This window comes from Apteryx rowi, unplaced genomic scaffold (genome assembly GCF_003343035.1).
Source record: "Apteryx rowi isolate R43461 unplaced genomic scaffold, aptRow1 scaffold_619, whole genome shotgun sequence".
Classification (NCBI taxonomy): Eukaryota; Metazoa; Chordata; class Aves; order Apterygiformes; family Apterygidae; genus Apteryx; species Apteryx rowi.
The window spans coordinates 231202-245989 of NW_020450893.1; the positions used below are offsets into that span (position 1 = coordinate 231202).

At 39.0% G+C, this 14788-nt stretch overlaps 1 protein-coding gene across 4 annotated transcripts; it reads right to left on the bottom strand.

The window, feature by feature from the left end:
- Positions 1-2397: 2397 nt before the first annotated feature.
- EIF2S2 (eukaryotic translation initiation factor 2 subunit beta) lies at positions 2398-14288 on the bottom strand. 4 transcript variants are annotated; one of them, XM_026083842.1, is made up of 10 exons: positions 14251-14288; positions 12293-12335; positions 10338-10518; positions 9250-9353; positions 7937-8072; positions 7515-7615; positions 6936-7084; positions 5931-5987; positions 4819-4904; positions 2398-4051 (listed from the first exon to the last, which is right to left on the bottom strand). In XM_026083842.1, the coding sequence occupies exons 1-10, from the start codon at positions 14271-14273 to the stop codon at positions 3876-3878; spliced, it is 1056 nt and encodes a 351-aa protein (XP_025939627.1). In that variant the 5' UTR covers positions 14274-14288; the 3' UTR covers positions 2398-3875. The 4 variants fall into 4 exon arrangements, with proteins under 4 accessions (XP_025939627.1, XP_025939626.1, XP_025939628.1 ...); XM_026083841.1 differs by lacking the exon at positions 14251-14288 and adding an exon at positions 12770-12843; XM_026083843.1 differs by lacking the exon at positions 12293-12335 and having other exon boundaries at positions 14256-14288.
- Positions 14289-14788: the final 500 nt, after the last annotated feature.

Here is a 14788-nt window from a genome sequence, read left to right on the forward strand (position 1 = left end):
CTGGATAAACAACAGAAAAATGATTAATAACACAGATGTGAAGTTAGTATTGTTGGATTTTAGAAATACGCAGTTGTTTACAATATGCAAAAAGGAAAAAGGATGAACAGCAAGCTTACACAGCAACAAATGAGCCTGATACTGCACTCTAAGTAGAAAGGAAACAACAAAGTATTTTCATCCTGCAAAGAAAAGCAGATTCCTCAAGTCTACGCGGCAGCAACATTTTTCCAGGGCAAGCGTAAATATCTACTTCTATATAAAGCAGGGTATTTGCTACCTCGGGCTTGAGACAGAGACTACAGATCTAACAGCCCAGGTTCATCCATATTCTCATATACAGAATATATAAGAATACACATATATATGTATATACACACTCATATATATTCACATATGTATCACATATAAATATATGTACGTAGGTATGTACCTCATCTACAATAATCTGTGGTGAAGCCCATATAACAGAAGCACAGTTTCCCTAGGCTATAAAGTGGAAGAGGTTGGCTGAATTGCCTCTGGAGGCATTTCCCTGTCTTTATTGACTATAGAAAGAGCTGAAAAAAACGGATCTCTTAGCTGAGAGACTAGAATCGGGTGGGGTCACTTCAGGCAAAAGGCTTTTACAGATGGGATAGTGCACGTGAAAGACCAGCAAGACACCTAGAACCTGTTTCTCCTTAGGACTCCTGCGATTTCAGTAATGCCTTTCTTCAAAAGCCTTTTTCCTTCTCCTGTCAGAAAGACCTTTCTTCTCTCACCTTACTGCATTTGATGATATACTGAGGGAAAGGACACGGGGAGTTGTGCTCCCTTCTCTGCCATATAATCTGATGGTTTATCCAAAATCATTTTAGGCATTAGCCCAAAGTGGAGCCATTTGAGAAGAGTCTTTCCTAAGGGCGACAGATGGGCACCTGGAATTGGAACAAGGTTCTTCAGGAAAGTATTTGCATTGGAGTAGCTGGAATGCAAACATATTGAGAAGACAGCTGTTTGTCAAAACTTCACAGTCAAACAGGAAGCTACAGAAAATTATACTCAGCATGAGCCATGACCTGCTACTCCAACAACACAGGACTAACCTTTACCACGGTGAAAATAATTTAAAAATAGAAAAACAAGCAATTATTTTGGAAGCCAGTGTGGCTTTGCAGTTTGTTGTCCTAACAGGCAGAAACTGAACTGATAATTCATTCACAGCTTCTGTTTTCTGCTAAACATCTGCTTTCAATTCATTCTCATGAGCTAGGCCTCCCTCTTTCTTGGATGCTCTTCTATTAGTCTCATAAGCTGGAGTAAGTCTCTGGAGAAAAAAACTGAGGAGACAGGCTCAGTTAGCTCAGATAGCTGGAGAAATGTTATCTAAACACTACAGACAAGTTCTAACGAATCTAGCTGTCTGCATCATACTCGACTTCATATTCTCTCGACTTTCAGAGCTTTCCTGCTGCTGCTATTTCCCTACCCCTCCACCATGTATTATCATACACACTTTCACTTGCCAGCAGCAGCAATCTTAAAAGCCCATTTTCTTCTCCTTGCTTACCATCTTAGATAACCAAGTTACCCTGTCAAGCAGGCCCATAACTGACACAAACTAGGGGTTTTATGATAGAGTATATATGACTTGAGAACAAGGCATGGTGACCTATCCACAATACTAATGAGAAGTCTCCCACTCTCAATGGAAACTTTTATATAAATGCTTCTCCCTCACCCTTCTTTATACCAATTCAGGTTTAAAAAAATATTACTGCTTTGATTAAATCCTTGCTCTGGCCAGAAGCTCCCATGAAGTGTTTAGTCCCACTAACTTTCATCATAGTAATGTAAATAGTCATTTCTGCAGAACAGAGCCATGACCACCCCTAAGGTAGCTGACCCCACTGCTAGAGTGGACCAGGGAACTAGATCTCTTTTTGGTGTACTTAATATTTAGGTGACTCAAGCAAGGTCACTTAATACTTGTGTTCCAATGCCCCATCTATGAAATGGAGATAAAAGCATTTACCTGGCTGAGGTGAGTTAGAGAGCTTATTATTCTTACAAGGATATCAGTATATTATAAGTTGATTGACAAGAAGACTCCTCCTTTACAGCTCTTGGGGCCTCCAGTGACACGCATCTCTCAAGCGTCTCTTCTGTGGGGGCTGGGCTGAAAGATGTGTCGTACCTTTACTGCTGGAAAGGAGCAGACCTGCAATAGCTAAGAACACTTAAGATGCAAGAAAACTGCCTCACACATGGCGAGAGATGCAACAGAGAAAATCAATCTGTCTGTATCACTGTGCTCTTTGTCAGCTCCCAGACTCAACTAGCACTTCTTTCACTTCCAACAGGAGAATGCCTTGCTCTATTTGCTAGAGAAAAAACAAGGATGCAACAATAATGTTACAAGAGGCACTGATCCTGGCTTTATTCACTTCAAAGATACATCCAACATTTGTTATAGCTCACATGAAATTCAAAATGCTTTAAAGAAACCAACTGTAAAACTTTGACTTTAAACTTACAGTGCTGTCAAGTTTTCAAATAGCAAGTAAGTGACTTCCCAGGAAAACCATGTTATGTATTAACATACATACAAATAGAGATTAAAATTCAATAGAAACCCTTCAGTTTCTGATATCAGATGAGTCAAACTCAGAACGACCACCAGTTTCTCCCGGGAGTAGGCTACTCTGGTTACCTGCAGGGATGGGTGCCAGGGTTCCTGAGCTATTACACCTTATGCTGACCCTGTGCCGTTACAGAGACTGATTAAATGAAAACTTTCTTCTATTCCTCGATATAGTACTCCAGAGGGAGTACACTCCCCGTGCCCATTTTGTACTCTGCAGCTGTAACAAAAGTTCTACAGCACTTCAAAAGCTAGTTAGGACAGCACTGTGTGCGTCCCCTAGAGACTATCAATACTGACCGCTAGTGGAAAGAAGTGCAGGTTTTGTACCAAGAAGCATCAATGTGTTGATTTGGAACTCAAACTACTTGGCAATATCTTCTGTAAATTCAAGATTGATATAAGACAGTGCATTAGAGCCACCACATAATGATATTACCTGTATCCTTTTTATTTTTTGCTGCATTTAATTAATTCTTTTTAAAAGTGGTGAAGAGTGCAGGACTTAAGAAAAATTTCTCTATAAGAAACTGCAAAATTTAGTACTATGATGCTATGCAAGCTTACAATACGGTTTATTAATTCTATGTTAAAATTCAGCATCAGTATGGTGTCTGAACTACCCCGAAGTTACGTTCTCCGTAATTAAGCAGTGTCAGTATGTCCTGATGCCACTTTCTGTGCAAAATGCTTTCTTATACTAATGTGGCTAAAGAAGCATGAGCAGTTCTCATGTTGGTATGACATCCCTGTTCTGTAACCGATTTCTCTGTTTAGTGATAACCTCCCTAAAATAAGCTTGTTATGCAAAAGCAAAATAACCTTTATCTTAAACTTTATTCTGGGTCTTTGGACGTAGTTCAATTGCATGATCTGTAGAACAACACACCAACCATTCCCATGAACTGTTTAAAGAGGAAACTGAAGGAAAAATCCAAATCAAAAGAAACTCACTGTTATAGTTATCTTTAATTTATCTCGTGTTTTACAGAAGTCTGAACGGATTAAAAAGCACCTCCTTTCCCATCACGTTCCTTATAGTTGGTAAAACATATTCAATGAGCAAATGTATGTGAACAGCTTGAGGATCTGCATCTTGCAAGGATTTCACAGACCAATCAATCAAAAGCCAAATTTCTTGTAGTTTTTACAATCTTGTTTTAATATAATGGTAAATCCATTCCGATTGTAAACCTGTCCAGTCACATCTCCCCAGAACACTTTGCAAAATCCAGTGTTGATTAGCAAACTAGTTAGCTTTGGCACGGAGCTGTGCTCTCTTGCCTGTGACAGCCTGGAAACCAGTTTTGATGCTGGCGACGGAGCAGCGAGAGTGGCAGGTCTCACACTGCAAGAAATATAATCTGGTGTCCTTCTGTAGAATTGTGTCTGGTGACCGACACGTATGACAGGTGACATACTCCTCTGCAGAAAAGGAATTAAGTAGTAATTAAAAGATAATGCATTATCAGTGAACAAATCACCACTTCTTCAGCCTTTAATGTAACAGCTATCCTGAAAGTCTGTTCGAATGCATCTAATAATTTTTTAAGTGGCTTACCATGAAAAACACAGAGGTCAAGGAAACCTAAAAACTCCCCCTAGCTCGCAAAGGTTTTGCCTGGTACTTTGTGCGCTTACACCAATGTTTTAAAACTAATAATCTGTTAAGACTTCTCACTGGCTTCCCATGTCTTTCTCTGCTGAAATAGCAAAAACGGCATTCTCGGATGTCAGCAACTCCTGTACAGCCACAGCACTGTCTAAAGCATCGCTTTTTGTTACTTTAAGTTGCAGAAGATTCAGAATCCTTTGACTAGCAGCACACACACTGTGTTTGTTAATTAATAAGCACAACAAACTTGAAAAGTCACAGTTACTGTTATTTTCAATATTCTTCCCCAAAGCAATGAAATGAAAGTCAGATGAAAACAAGCAATGCTCAAACACACTCACTAGCTTCCTTGGTACGTCTCAGTTCCAGGACAGAGCAAGTCTTGTTTGCTTATTATAACAATGATAAGGCAGCCTGTACTTCTATTATTCCATTATAAAACAGTAGCAAAGTCATAGCTATTCAGCACAGAGCTTCCACAAAATGCCCACAGCGGGGCACGTGGGCCAAATGTGGCCCACGCTTCATTGGAAAGGGCCTGGGAAAAATCTATAGTGGAAAACAGAATTATACTTACTGATATATCTTCTCAAGACATTTTCTATCTGTTTTTGCTGGAATCTTCCTTTGATTACAAGTTGGTTGTTACCATCTATTGAGCCACTAATTTAAAAGAGAAATGAATTAAGTATTTGATTTGCAGGAGACATCAAGTTGTTTAAAAAAAAAAAAAAAGTCAGGAACATGAAGCAAGTTAACTGATGCAATCTTCAAGGTAAGAATAAGCCAAAATTACTTTGTGGAAAAAAACCTGCAGAATTCTGAAGACACTTGAAAACCTACACAAAGTTTTGCCCAAACATTATCCTTAGTACTGTAATACCAAATACCAGCACAGAACATCAGCCTCACAGTTAAGCTGACAATCAGAAGAACTTTACAGAATGGGGAATTTACATCAGTTTCTCTCACAAAAGGGACTAAGACAACTCTCTAGTAAGGCGTACTATGACTAATAAGACCTTTTTCTAGCCATTCTGATATAAGAAAGAGAAGATGAAAACTTTCTCAGATTACGGTTTGTAAATTTTTAACTTGTCTGGAGCTGAAGCGATTTCAATGCCCAAACAAACGGGCACTCCTTTTGTTCACGTTGCCATTAGGCAGTGAATGAGAAACGAACAGACAATGAAATAACACGTTATGAAATCTATGGTTAAAGCCATATAAAAGCAGCCGAACGTTTCTGCTAAGACCGACAGATTTCACTGCAGCATCAGACAGAATAACCAGCTACAGGCCCTCAGACTTGCCATTAGGCAGTCAGGCATTCCCTCCCCCTCAGCCATCACATGGCTTCTTAGGATGATACAAGCCCCAGAGCCATCCTCATCCGACTGGGACTAGCAGCTCTGCTAGCAGAGCATATTTGGGAAAGGTCTCAGATATGGAACTCACAACCTTATCCAGACTGCTCCCAGGCACTTTATAGTTTGCATCTGTACCTCCTCCCTGATATGCTGTCTCTTCAATTACGCAGCACAGCAGCTGTGTGCAAGGAAGATGAAACTGCTGTTCAAGCACATATATAGGGATCTAAAACCAGGAATCTTCTTTTTGATTAGGCAATGTCAACTACGTTGCTATTGCTTCCTACACACATTCACGCAGGACTCCCAAGTGCCTTACCTTGTACCCAATTCTGCCAACAAAAATGCCAGGAGATGTTTTGGCTGACGATGTAATCTAAAAATAAAGTAAAGATATCTTTAACCTTCCCCCTTCAGAGAAATCTGATATTTATACAGGAATGGCAGGCTAAAATGATCTTTAATTACCAAGTTTGTAAGGAAGCAGCCCAAAAGGGTCTGCACCAGAGAGCACAGGCAGATATTACCGAGGACACAAGAAGGTGAAACAGCTCACAAAAAATAAATAACAATCACAGTAATTATTGAAAGTTTTATATTTGAGATTTTCCTATTCTTACTAGACATACACACCCTATCCTGTGCAAAAGGGTTACTAGCTACCATTAAATATTTGCTTTAGTAAGCTACTCAGATCATCAGTACAATTTTATCAGGACTGTTTTCTGACACACTTATGAAACAAATCAGATGCTGCATTCTCAGAAGTGCCCACAGAGAACAAAACTGCTTGCACTAGAAATAATTAAGATAGAGATTAAATAATTTTTAGAGAAAGTGCTGCAGCAAGCAATAGAAAAGAAACAGTGAAATCCATACCACTTACCAAAAGAACAGTAGTATAGGAGCATTTGCAGTCTGAAAGCTCGAGATTAAAAAGAGCATTCCCTCCCCCTCCGCCCCAAGACTTGCAAGCAAATACCACTGGTGACCCAGCTGTGCAGACTTGCTGGAAATCAGTGAACTCACAGTAGCAACAGATTTAATTTCAATCCATGAAGTCCACGATTTTCACAATTCAAGTGCAAACTAAGAAGCCATCCCAATTACCACTTTTGAAAGCTAAAGTGGTACAGCTTCATAGTTATCTTAACACAGAAAAATGCAGAAGAAAAGGAGTAGTAAGATTGGAATAGCTTTTAGTTTACTTCCAGTTCACCATAGCCTTTTTTTGCCAAAAAGATGCATTCAACAGAACAGCCAAAAGAACAGAAGAAGGTGGATCCATTCCCTATTCCTTGGGAATCATAAGAGTAAAACTTACAATTTGCAGATATCTGTAAAGTTGACAAAAGATGTTTTCTTGGTCCCTACTCTTACAACCTGCGGAGGCTTCATGACAAATTTTCTTTTTTCTCCAGCTACCATATCTGGATTCTTTTCCCGCATGATGTTAAATACTCTATTGAGCAACTGCAAAAACAGGCGTTCATATCAGTATCTCATGTCTCTCAAATGAAGTACAATCACTTCCAACAACTCGAAACAGCATTCACAAGGAACATTAGACCCTCTTTGCCGATTAGCTTTTCCCCACATACTTTTGAACACGCACCAAAAAAAAAAAAGAGTTCTGCAAAAGGTAAAAGCTGTTTTCCCAGTGTTTACTACTTAACGTACAAATATCTCAGTCTGTTTACAGAGCTGTTTTAACTATCACTAACATTTCCCTATAGGAAAATTAACCATGATAAAAGATGTACTTCCTCTTATTTTTCTATTCATGAGTTTCTGTCTACAAGCCTTTTAATCTTAAGTTAGAAATAGGGCATACAGGCATAAGGCCTATCACTGCTGGCGCACATCAACATGGAAAATATTTTGAAAGCCTTCTGAACATTACCTCATCGTATGTGTAGTCCCTTTCCGAGCCCGCCCACGCAGGTCCTGACTGAAGGCTAAAAGAAATTCCATCATCTTTTTTGCTATCTTCATCTTCAAAGGCTGTAAAAAAGTTGTTTGGGACTCATTAAAAAAATATATATATATATTTCTTTAATTTTGTGCTTATGCTATTTCTGAAATGTACACTACAGAAGATTCCACTAAGACATGGACACAAGTTTTCCCTGTTTGTCTGCCTACACAGGTCATGACCACTCACAGGGAATTCATACAGTGCTTCTATAGAACCTTTTCCTGATAAATACGATAACGGATAACAAAATGAATTTTGAAACAAAGGCACTCAAACAGAAATCATTCACCTACAACACAGACTACATTTCGTTTCAACATTCCCACTGAGCGAGGTTATAATTTTACCTTCATCCTTCTCCATTATTTCATCTTCATCTGGAAACTTTACATTCTTCTTCTTCTTCTTTTTATTGCCCAGCATGATATCAAGGTCATCTTCAGGTTCTACTGCCTCTGGTACATCTCCCTCAATTTTTAAGTCCTGCAAAGAAAAATAATAAGAATATAGTTTGCAATTTTGCATGAAACACAAATCTCCATGGCAAAGCATTAGGAATAATTCTAGTAGCATATTATACTAGATGAATACTAATAGTACTCACCATGATCCTGAAATGTAACAGATTTAACTGGAAACTAAATTACATTGAAGAGACAGCTACACTACTATGCATGAAATAGGGCTAGATTTTTAAACGCCAAGCTCTCTAGATGCAATGAGGCTAGCATGTGACTAACACGTAACAGAGCAGTCCTGTATTAAAACTTATTTTATACTATTTCCTTTAGATTACATGATTTCCTATTAGGTAATCCACGGAGATAAGAATCTTCTGGTCTAACTTTTGACTGGTCAAGTACAAGGTCACACTCTACTTGCCTAAAGGCATCAACCAAACTAAGGCATAAAAGAACAAAACATCCTATATGCCAGAAACACTAAGGTAAAGCAAAGCTGTTCTATGTGCCGCCGGTCCAATTTGTTATCATAGTTCTTTCCTGGATGAAAGCATGTTTCTGCACATGTAAAGAACACAGAGCAAACATTTAGGCAGATCAGAGGGACATCTTCTTCCCCAAAAGGCACAATCTAAAGAACAGGCTTACCCATAACATTTCTCTGTTTACTTGCTTTCTGGGCTTGCCAGTTACACTGACAACATGATACAAAAACATGAGTTGGAATAAAATTTGAGAAGACTAAAAATATCTTGTATACCTTCTGGAACACAGAGAACAGTAGCCAATCATTTTTAAAGCAAAAACAATAGTAAAAATAGATTTCTTAGCAAATATATACCCGTCATTTGAAGAGCTGGCCTTTAGAGAATAATTTTGCACATGGCTTCTGACATCATCCATTTACTTCTCTCACCCCAAAAGACGATTAATCCGATGCTAGTAGACCCTTATTACAAACTACAGAATTACTCGCTCATTTTACATATTAGTTAGATTTCTGGGCAAAAAGCCTGCAGTAGCAACATATTAAGCAGAACCTACTACATATGAAAGACGCAGTGAATCATTAGTTTAACTATTAATTGAATCAAGACATAATGACAGACTCCAAACAACTCCTGCACAGCCAGTCCCCAGAAAACAAAAGCAAGAAAGTTTTCAGCAACAGACAGGATGGCCCAGCTTTGTAAACAGACCTTTACACCTTCTTCTGCTTCATCTATATCAAATATCTTTTTTGTTTTTTTCTTCTTTTTCTTTTGATTGAAGAAGTTTAAATCATCCAGGTCATCTGTTGCATCTAAAAAACAAAGCATTGGCAAATGAAGTATGGATATTTATAACTGCAGTAACAGTTTAGATATTCAAGTTTTTAATTCACATCTGAAGTCTGCAATGAAAACATTACAGTAAGACACAGCAGTGATCTCTAACCCCTACAGAAATTCTTCAAGTTTTAAAGAGGTCATTCCCCTCTACCCCAAAATACCCCAGTACTATTTTACAGTCTCTGCATCTTCTAATCATATTTTCTTATTTTAAAGTGCTTAATCTTTCTTGCTACTGTACAAGGGAAACTAGCTACTTTCATCTCTATGGTAAAGATGCTTGGAAAAAATGAAAACAAAACTGAAGGAGGAAAGTTTAGTTTCTTTGGTCTACGGTAGTAGCCAATTTTATCAGCAAACTGGATTTAAGTTAACAGCACTCCCTTAATCAGGTCATCTTGAGATGGCATTGGCCTCAATTAAAAGCAAAGTCATACACATGCTTATTTATTATTATTTTTATGCTTATTTATTACTTATTTTATTATTAATATAAGCATTACACATGCTTATATACACAATAAAAGCTTATTTCTTGAAAGATTTTGAAGAACACTCTAGTGATTATGGCACTCACAATTGTCCAAAAACTAAACACTCTTTCAACCACGTTTCTGACTATTATTGCAACAATTGTATCTGGAAGATTTAAAACCTCATGCTAACTGTTTTAGAGATCCCCTTTCTATTGTCTCATGCAAAAGATTCCATTTGAGTTAGGAAAACAGAATTTACATAAGCTAATGGTAGTGTGCTATATGTTTGTGAACATGTTTTCAAGCAGGAGAAGGAAAATATGCCCTTCATATGTTCAACAGAGTTCCTAAACACAAGTCCCTAAATGAATTAGGATGCCAGCATTATACATTACAATGCCAAATTCTTGAAATGGGGCTTCTGGTCTCAGAATACAGAAGGACTGCTTTGGGCAGTTTACCTACAGGGATTTACTTTACCTTTCTTCCTGCTGTCTTCTTCATCTGCTTCCACATCTTTGTCCTCTGCTGGCTCTGGTTCAACTTCTTTTGTTTCTGACTGCTGAGTTTCTTCCGCTTGTGTATCCCCTCCTTCTTCATCCAGCATGAAGGGCTTCTTCTTTTTCTTCTTCTTCTTGCTCATAGTAGGATCGAAAATCATCTGTAAAAGTCAAATATTCATTAGCAGCATAATAATCACCTACCATTTAATACTTAGAATGCCTTTAAATTTCTCTCCACATTTCTTCAGTTACCAGAATTGTTCTTTGGCTTCAATCTCAACTATGTGTTTTCTAGACCTGTGACAACATAATACAAGCTAGTTGACTCTACTCAAAACAGTGATTACATACGCTTCTTTAAAAACATCACAAACTTTGGTCCAAGGCATAACTAATGTGACAAATTACAAGATAAAGGTTTGAATACTGCTTGATAGTTTAGAGCTTCTGCTGCTTTTCCCACAATAGTCAAGACTTCTTCAAGTTTCCTGCCATCTAATCACTAGTTCATGTGAAAATATATTAGAGCTGCAAGTCTCTGACAGACTAGCCACCAGCTGCTTCCTCCTTTTTGTTATCATTATGAACTCAGCTTTTGAAGTACGTCTATAAGATGCAATTGCTGACCCTCTCAGCATCACAAAAAAATTTAACAACACTTATATCACAAAATCTAATTACATGCTAGTTACACTTGGTACTTCCATTTGTAAGGGCCATTATTTTCCAGTTTTATTAAAGGGGGGCAAGATTTACAAACTGCTGTTGACAAGAACATTCTGGACTAGGGAAGCCTAGAAGCAGCTGGTGACACAGCCGGACTGGTATCAGCTCTCAACACTATGAAGTAGCAAAGGTCCTTTTTTCCAGGGAAAATGAAGCTCAGAGACCAAGTGACTCAGCTGAAGTTGTTATGGATTTCTTTAGCCAACAAAGAAGCTTAATTCACCTAGTCTAACTGTGAAGAAGGCATTAGCCCCAAGAGTCATTTTTAACCTCTTCATCATCTGAAGACTTGAGAAAATTAACACAGGAGTTCTGTTTTCTAACATAGTACCACTTTTTGCTATTTTTATTTAACATGCAAGTTTGACCAATAGCCTTCCTCTGATGTCAGTTTGCTACATTCATCTGGCATATTTTCACACCATAATATACATTTAATACATCAATTTTAGATACTTAATGAGACTCTTCTTCCATTCATCACTTACTAGATAAGAAAAACTGTTCCCACTGGGAGTTAAAATTCAGCATCATGAATACCCTCACCCATGAAAATATCACCATTCCATCAAAGGAGCAGCTCTCCAATTTTTGGTTTTCTTAAACCCTGAAAGTTTGGGGGTTTTTTTTCCCATGAAGCAATCTTTTCCTCGGACTTAACACTCTCCTGTGTGCGATTTTCTTGCAATATTCTGGAACGCACATATTTAATAAAGGGTCTAAACTAAGCCACTGAAAGGCAGTAAATTGCATATATGGGTATTTGAAGCACAGCATCCTAAAAATGTCTGCATGTATGTTTCAAGTATGTGATACCGAAGTCCAAGGTTTTCAAACTGCTGAAGTGTGTCTTCAGTTATACAACCTGTGCTAGGATGGCTTTCAAAAAAGTTCTGTCAGCTGGCTTCTCTCTAATGCTTAGTTAGACACTTGCATGAATCATGCTCTCATAATACACATTAATCAAAGAACGTGCGCAACTGGTTATACTGGCTTCTGGCTTCCTCTTGTAACTTCCACAGTCTGATGAAAGAGATGGAAAGCTGCTGCACAGGCAACAGTCCACAGCTTTGGAAACGAGCCTGAGAACACCAGTTTCAAAGTTATGACTCACTTCAACAAGGTAGCTTTGCAAGACTCCAACAAGCTACCTCTTACATCTTCACATGTTTAAACACAAGATGACATTTAGATCAGGTGTAATACCTTCCAAGAAAGAACCACCGCCTGCCCTAAATCACTCTTCTCTCTGCAAGGAAAAAGACATCCTTCATCCTAAACTGTCATAAAGCACTTCTTGTGTTTACAACAGACAGACTATGTCTTCAGCAGTAACACATTAAATTGAAGTTAACACTCAAGGAGGACTTCTGAACTCTGGAGGTAGTTTTAATGCTTTAACTACCAACTCCAAAACCACTGCAACCACTGGCCTTGTACTCCAGTGGCCTACTCAACTCTTTAATAGGTGCCATACCCATCCAGTCAGGTCAAGCCAAGCTTCTAAAATGCTAACTGCCCTTATGAAATGGAATATGAAAGTTCTGCAGCCCCAGCGGGAGGTTGCAGAACTATGCCTAGACTGTCTTGCCTAAACTGTTTTGTTCATCAAGAGCTTCAAGGAAAACTAAGCAGGAGTCTTAAGTCACACAGTTTAACAAATCATGACATTAACTAACTAACCTGATAACCAGCCTATTCTGAGTTTTGTCTTTCTCAGGGAGACTCTTAAGAAATTTCATCATTCCTTTTCTCCATTCAGTATAACATTTGATTAATGGAAACATTATGACATCATTTAAGCACAGAAAAACTCTAGAAAAATTGCCAGCCCTCTGCTGAAGGGACTGTAGCCCACAGGCCAAATAATCGAACCCTGTGGCTCTCTTGCACAGAAGTGATAATACATTTAGGGAAATCAAATGAGTGAAAGACAACAGGAAAAGAGAGGAAAAAAAGAAAAAAAGAAAAAACACACAAAGCTTCACAGTCCAAACGCAACTCCCAAGACAGAAGACAATACTACTCTAAATGCTGGGATAGTGGCATAGGCTGGGCATTCTAGCAGAGATCACAAATTAATCACATTTCACTAGCCTGGATAAACACAGGCTTGTCTACTAAGGACATAACTCTGCACTGATAAAGTCAGTTCAGGTATCCTTACACTACACTGCACTGTTGTCTACAGGTACAGTGCAAGATTTTTAAGATTAGTCTACACCTAGACCTTCTGCTCACTCAGAATGTAGAGTCATCCACTACTATTTCCTTGGAGCTTCATAAAACGACAGGGCTGGAAGAATTTTCGTGTATCTAGTCGGATTTTAAACTAATACAGCAAATACATTTTAATGGTCTGCTTCTCGCTTCCAGTTTTCAAATTCACCTCCCTTGCAAATAGGATCAGTGTTGTCTCTGCTGTGTCACCTCGCTGCTGTGCAAAAACCGACAGTAGATGTTTCTACCAGGGAATTTCATTCTGTACAAAGCTATGAAAATGTCAAGCTACAGTCAAGTCAATGCAACTGCCAATACTTAGAATAAACTCTTTGCATGTAAACTGAAAAAAATTTGGTAACATCTGCCGGTAGCAGTTTTGTAAGCAGTTTGTGCAAATTTGTCACTTGAGATTCACCTGCATTCATTCTCCCCAACTTACACGATCATTGTTTTAAAAATAGCACCAATTTAACATCAATAAGAGACTATCTGGCTCCTAACAGAAGTCTTGGAAGGCATGTGCACTCAGCCCCATGCACACACGTCTCCAGGATATTTAATAGGGACACTTCAGAAGTCCTATCTGCTACCATTTTTGTTCTCTGTCAGTCTGCCTGATAAAACAAGCCAGAGATAACTTTGATACTACATAATACTACATAATTTCTAGAAGCAGCATACACTCCTGCTATTAAACTGCAGCTCTATGCAGACCAATTAGGCATGCAGATGCACTACATTCCTTCCAGGAGTTAAAGTGCCTGAAAAGTTAAGTCTCAGCTACACTTGGAATAATTAGTTGATCACACTATTTCTCATCTCATTTACTATGTAGGAAAAATTATGACTTGTTGTCTCCAAGGATAAAATGATCGGGCTTTGGTCAGAAGGAAAAGTTAAGAATCACACAGGTATTTTAAGCAACACCAGAAAAAAGATACAAGACCAAAAGCAGCCATCTCATGGATTTCAGCCAGCGCAGCTTCCCACAGGCTATACAGTCATCTGTCAAAGGTTCCTCACATATGCAGTACTTTCCTTCCCCTCATAAAAGCAGCTGAAATGAGGTTAGTAAAAGTGGCAACACACGACATTGTTCTACAACACTTGGAAAATTTCTCAGAGACGGATGTATCTACTTCCCTAGAACTGCCCCCAGGCTAACACCACCGGATCTGGAAAATGTGAAGTTCTCATTTGTTAAGATGTAGCTATTTAGCTCTTGAGATTAAGAGAAGAGATCCTGAAACTCCCAAAAGAGACAGCGATAAGAAAACAGACTAAACGCTAGACATCGTTACAGAGCACGAAACACGGCATGGGGGGAACCCGCCTTCCTCCCCGGCTTCCCGAGGCCGGGAGGCGGCCGCCGGCAGCACACGGGGAGCCGCAGGCCAGCTTCAGGCCTCCAGCGAGGCGCGGTGCAAGACCGCGGCCCCGGGCGAGGTGGGACCCTGCGCCACGGCCGGGCCGCCCCGG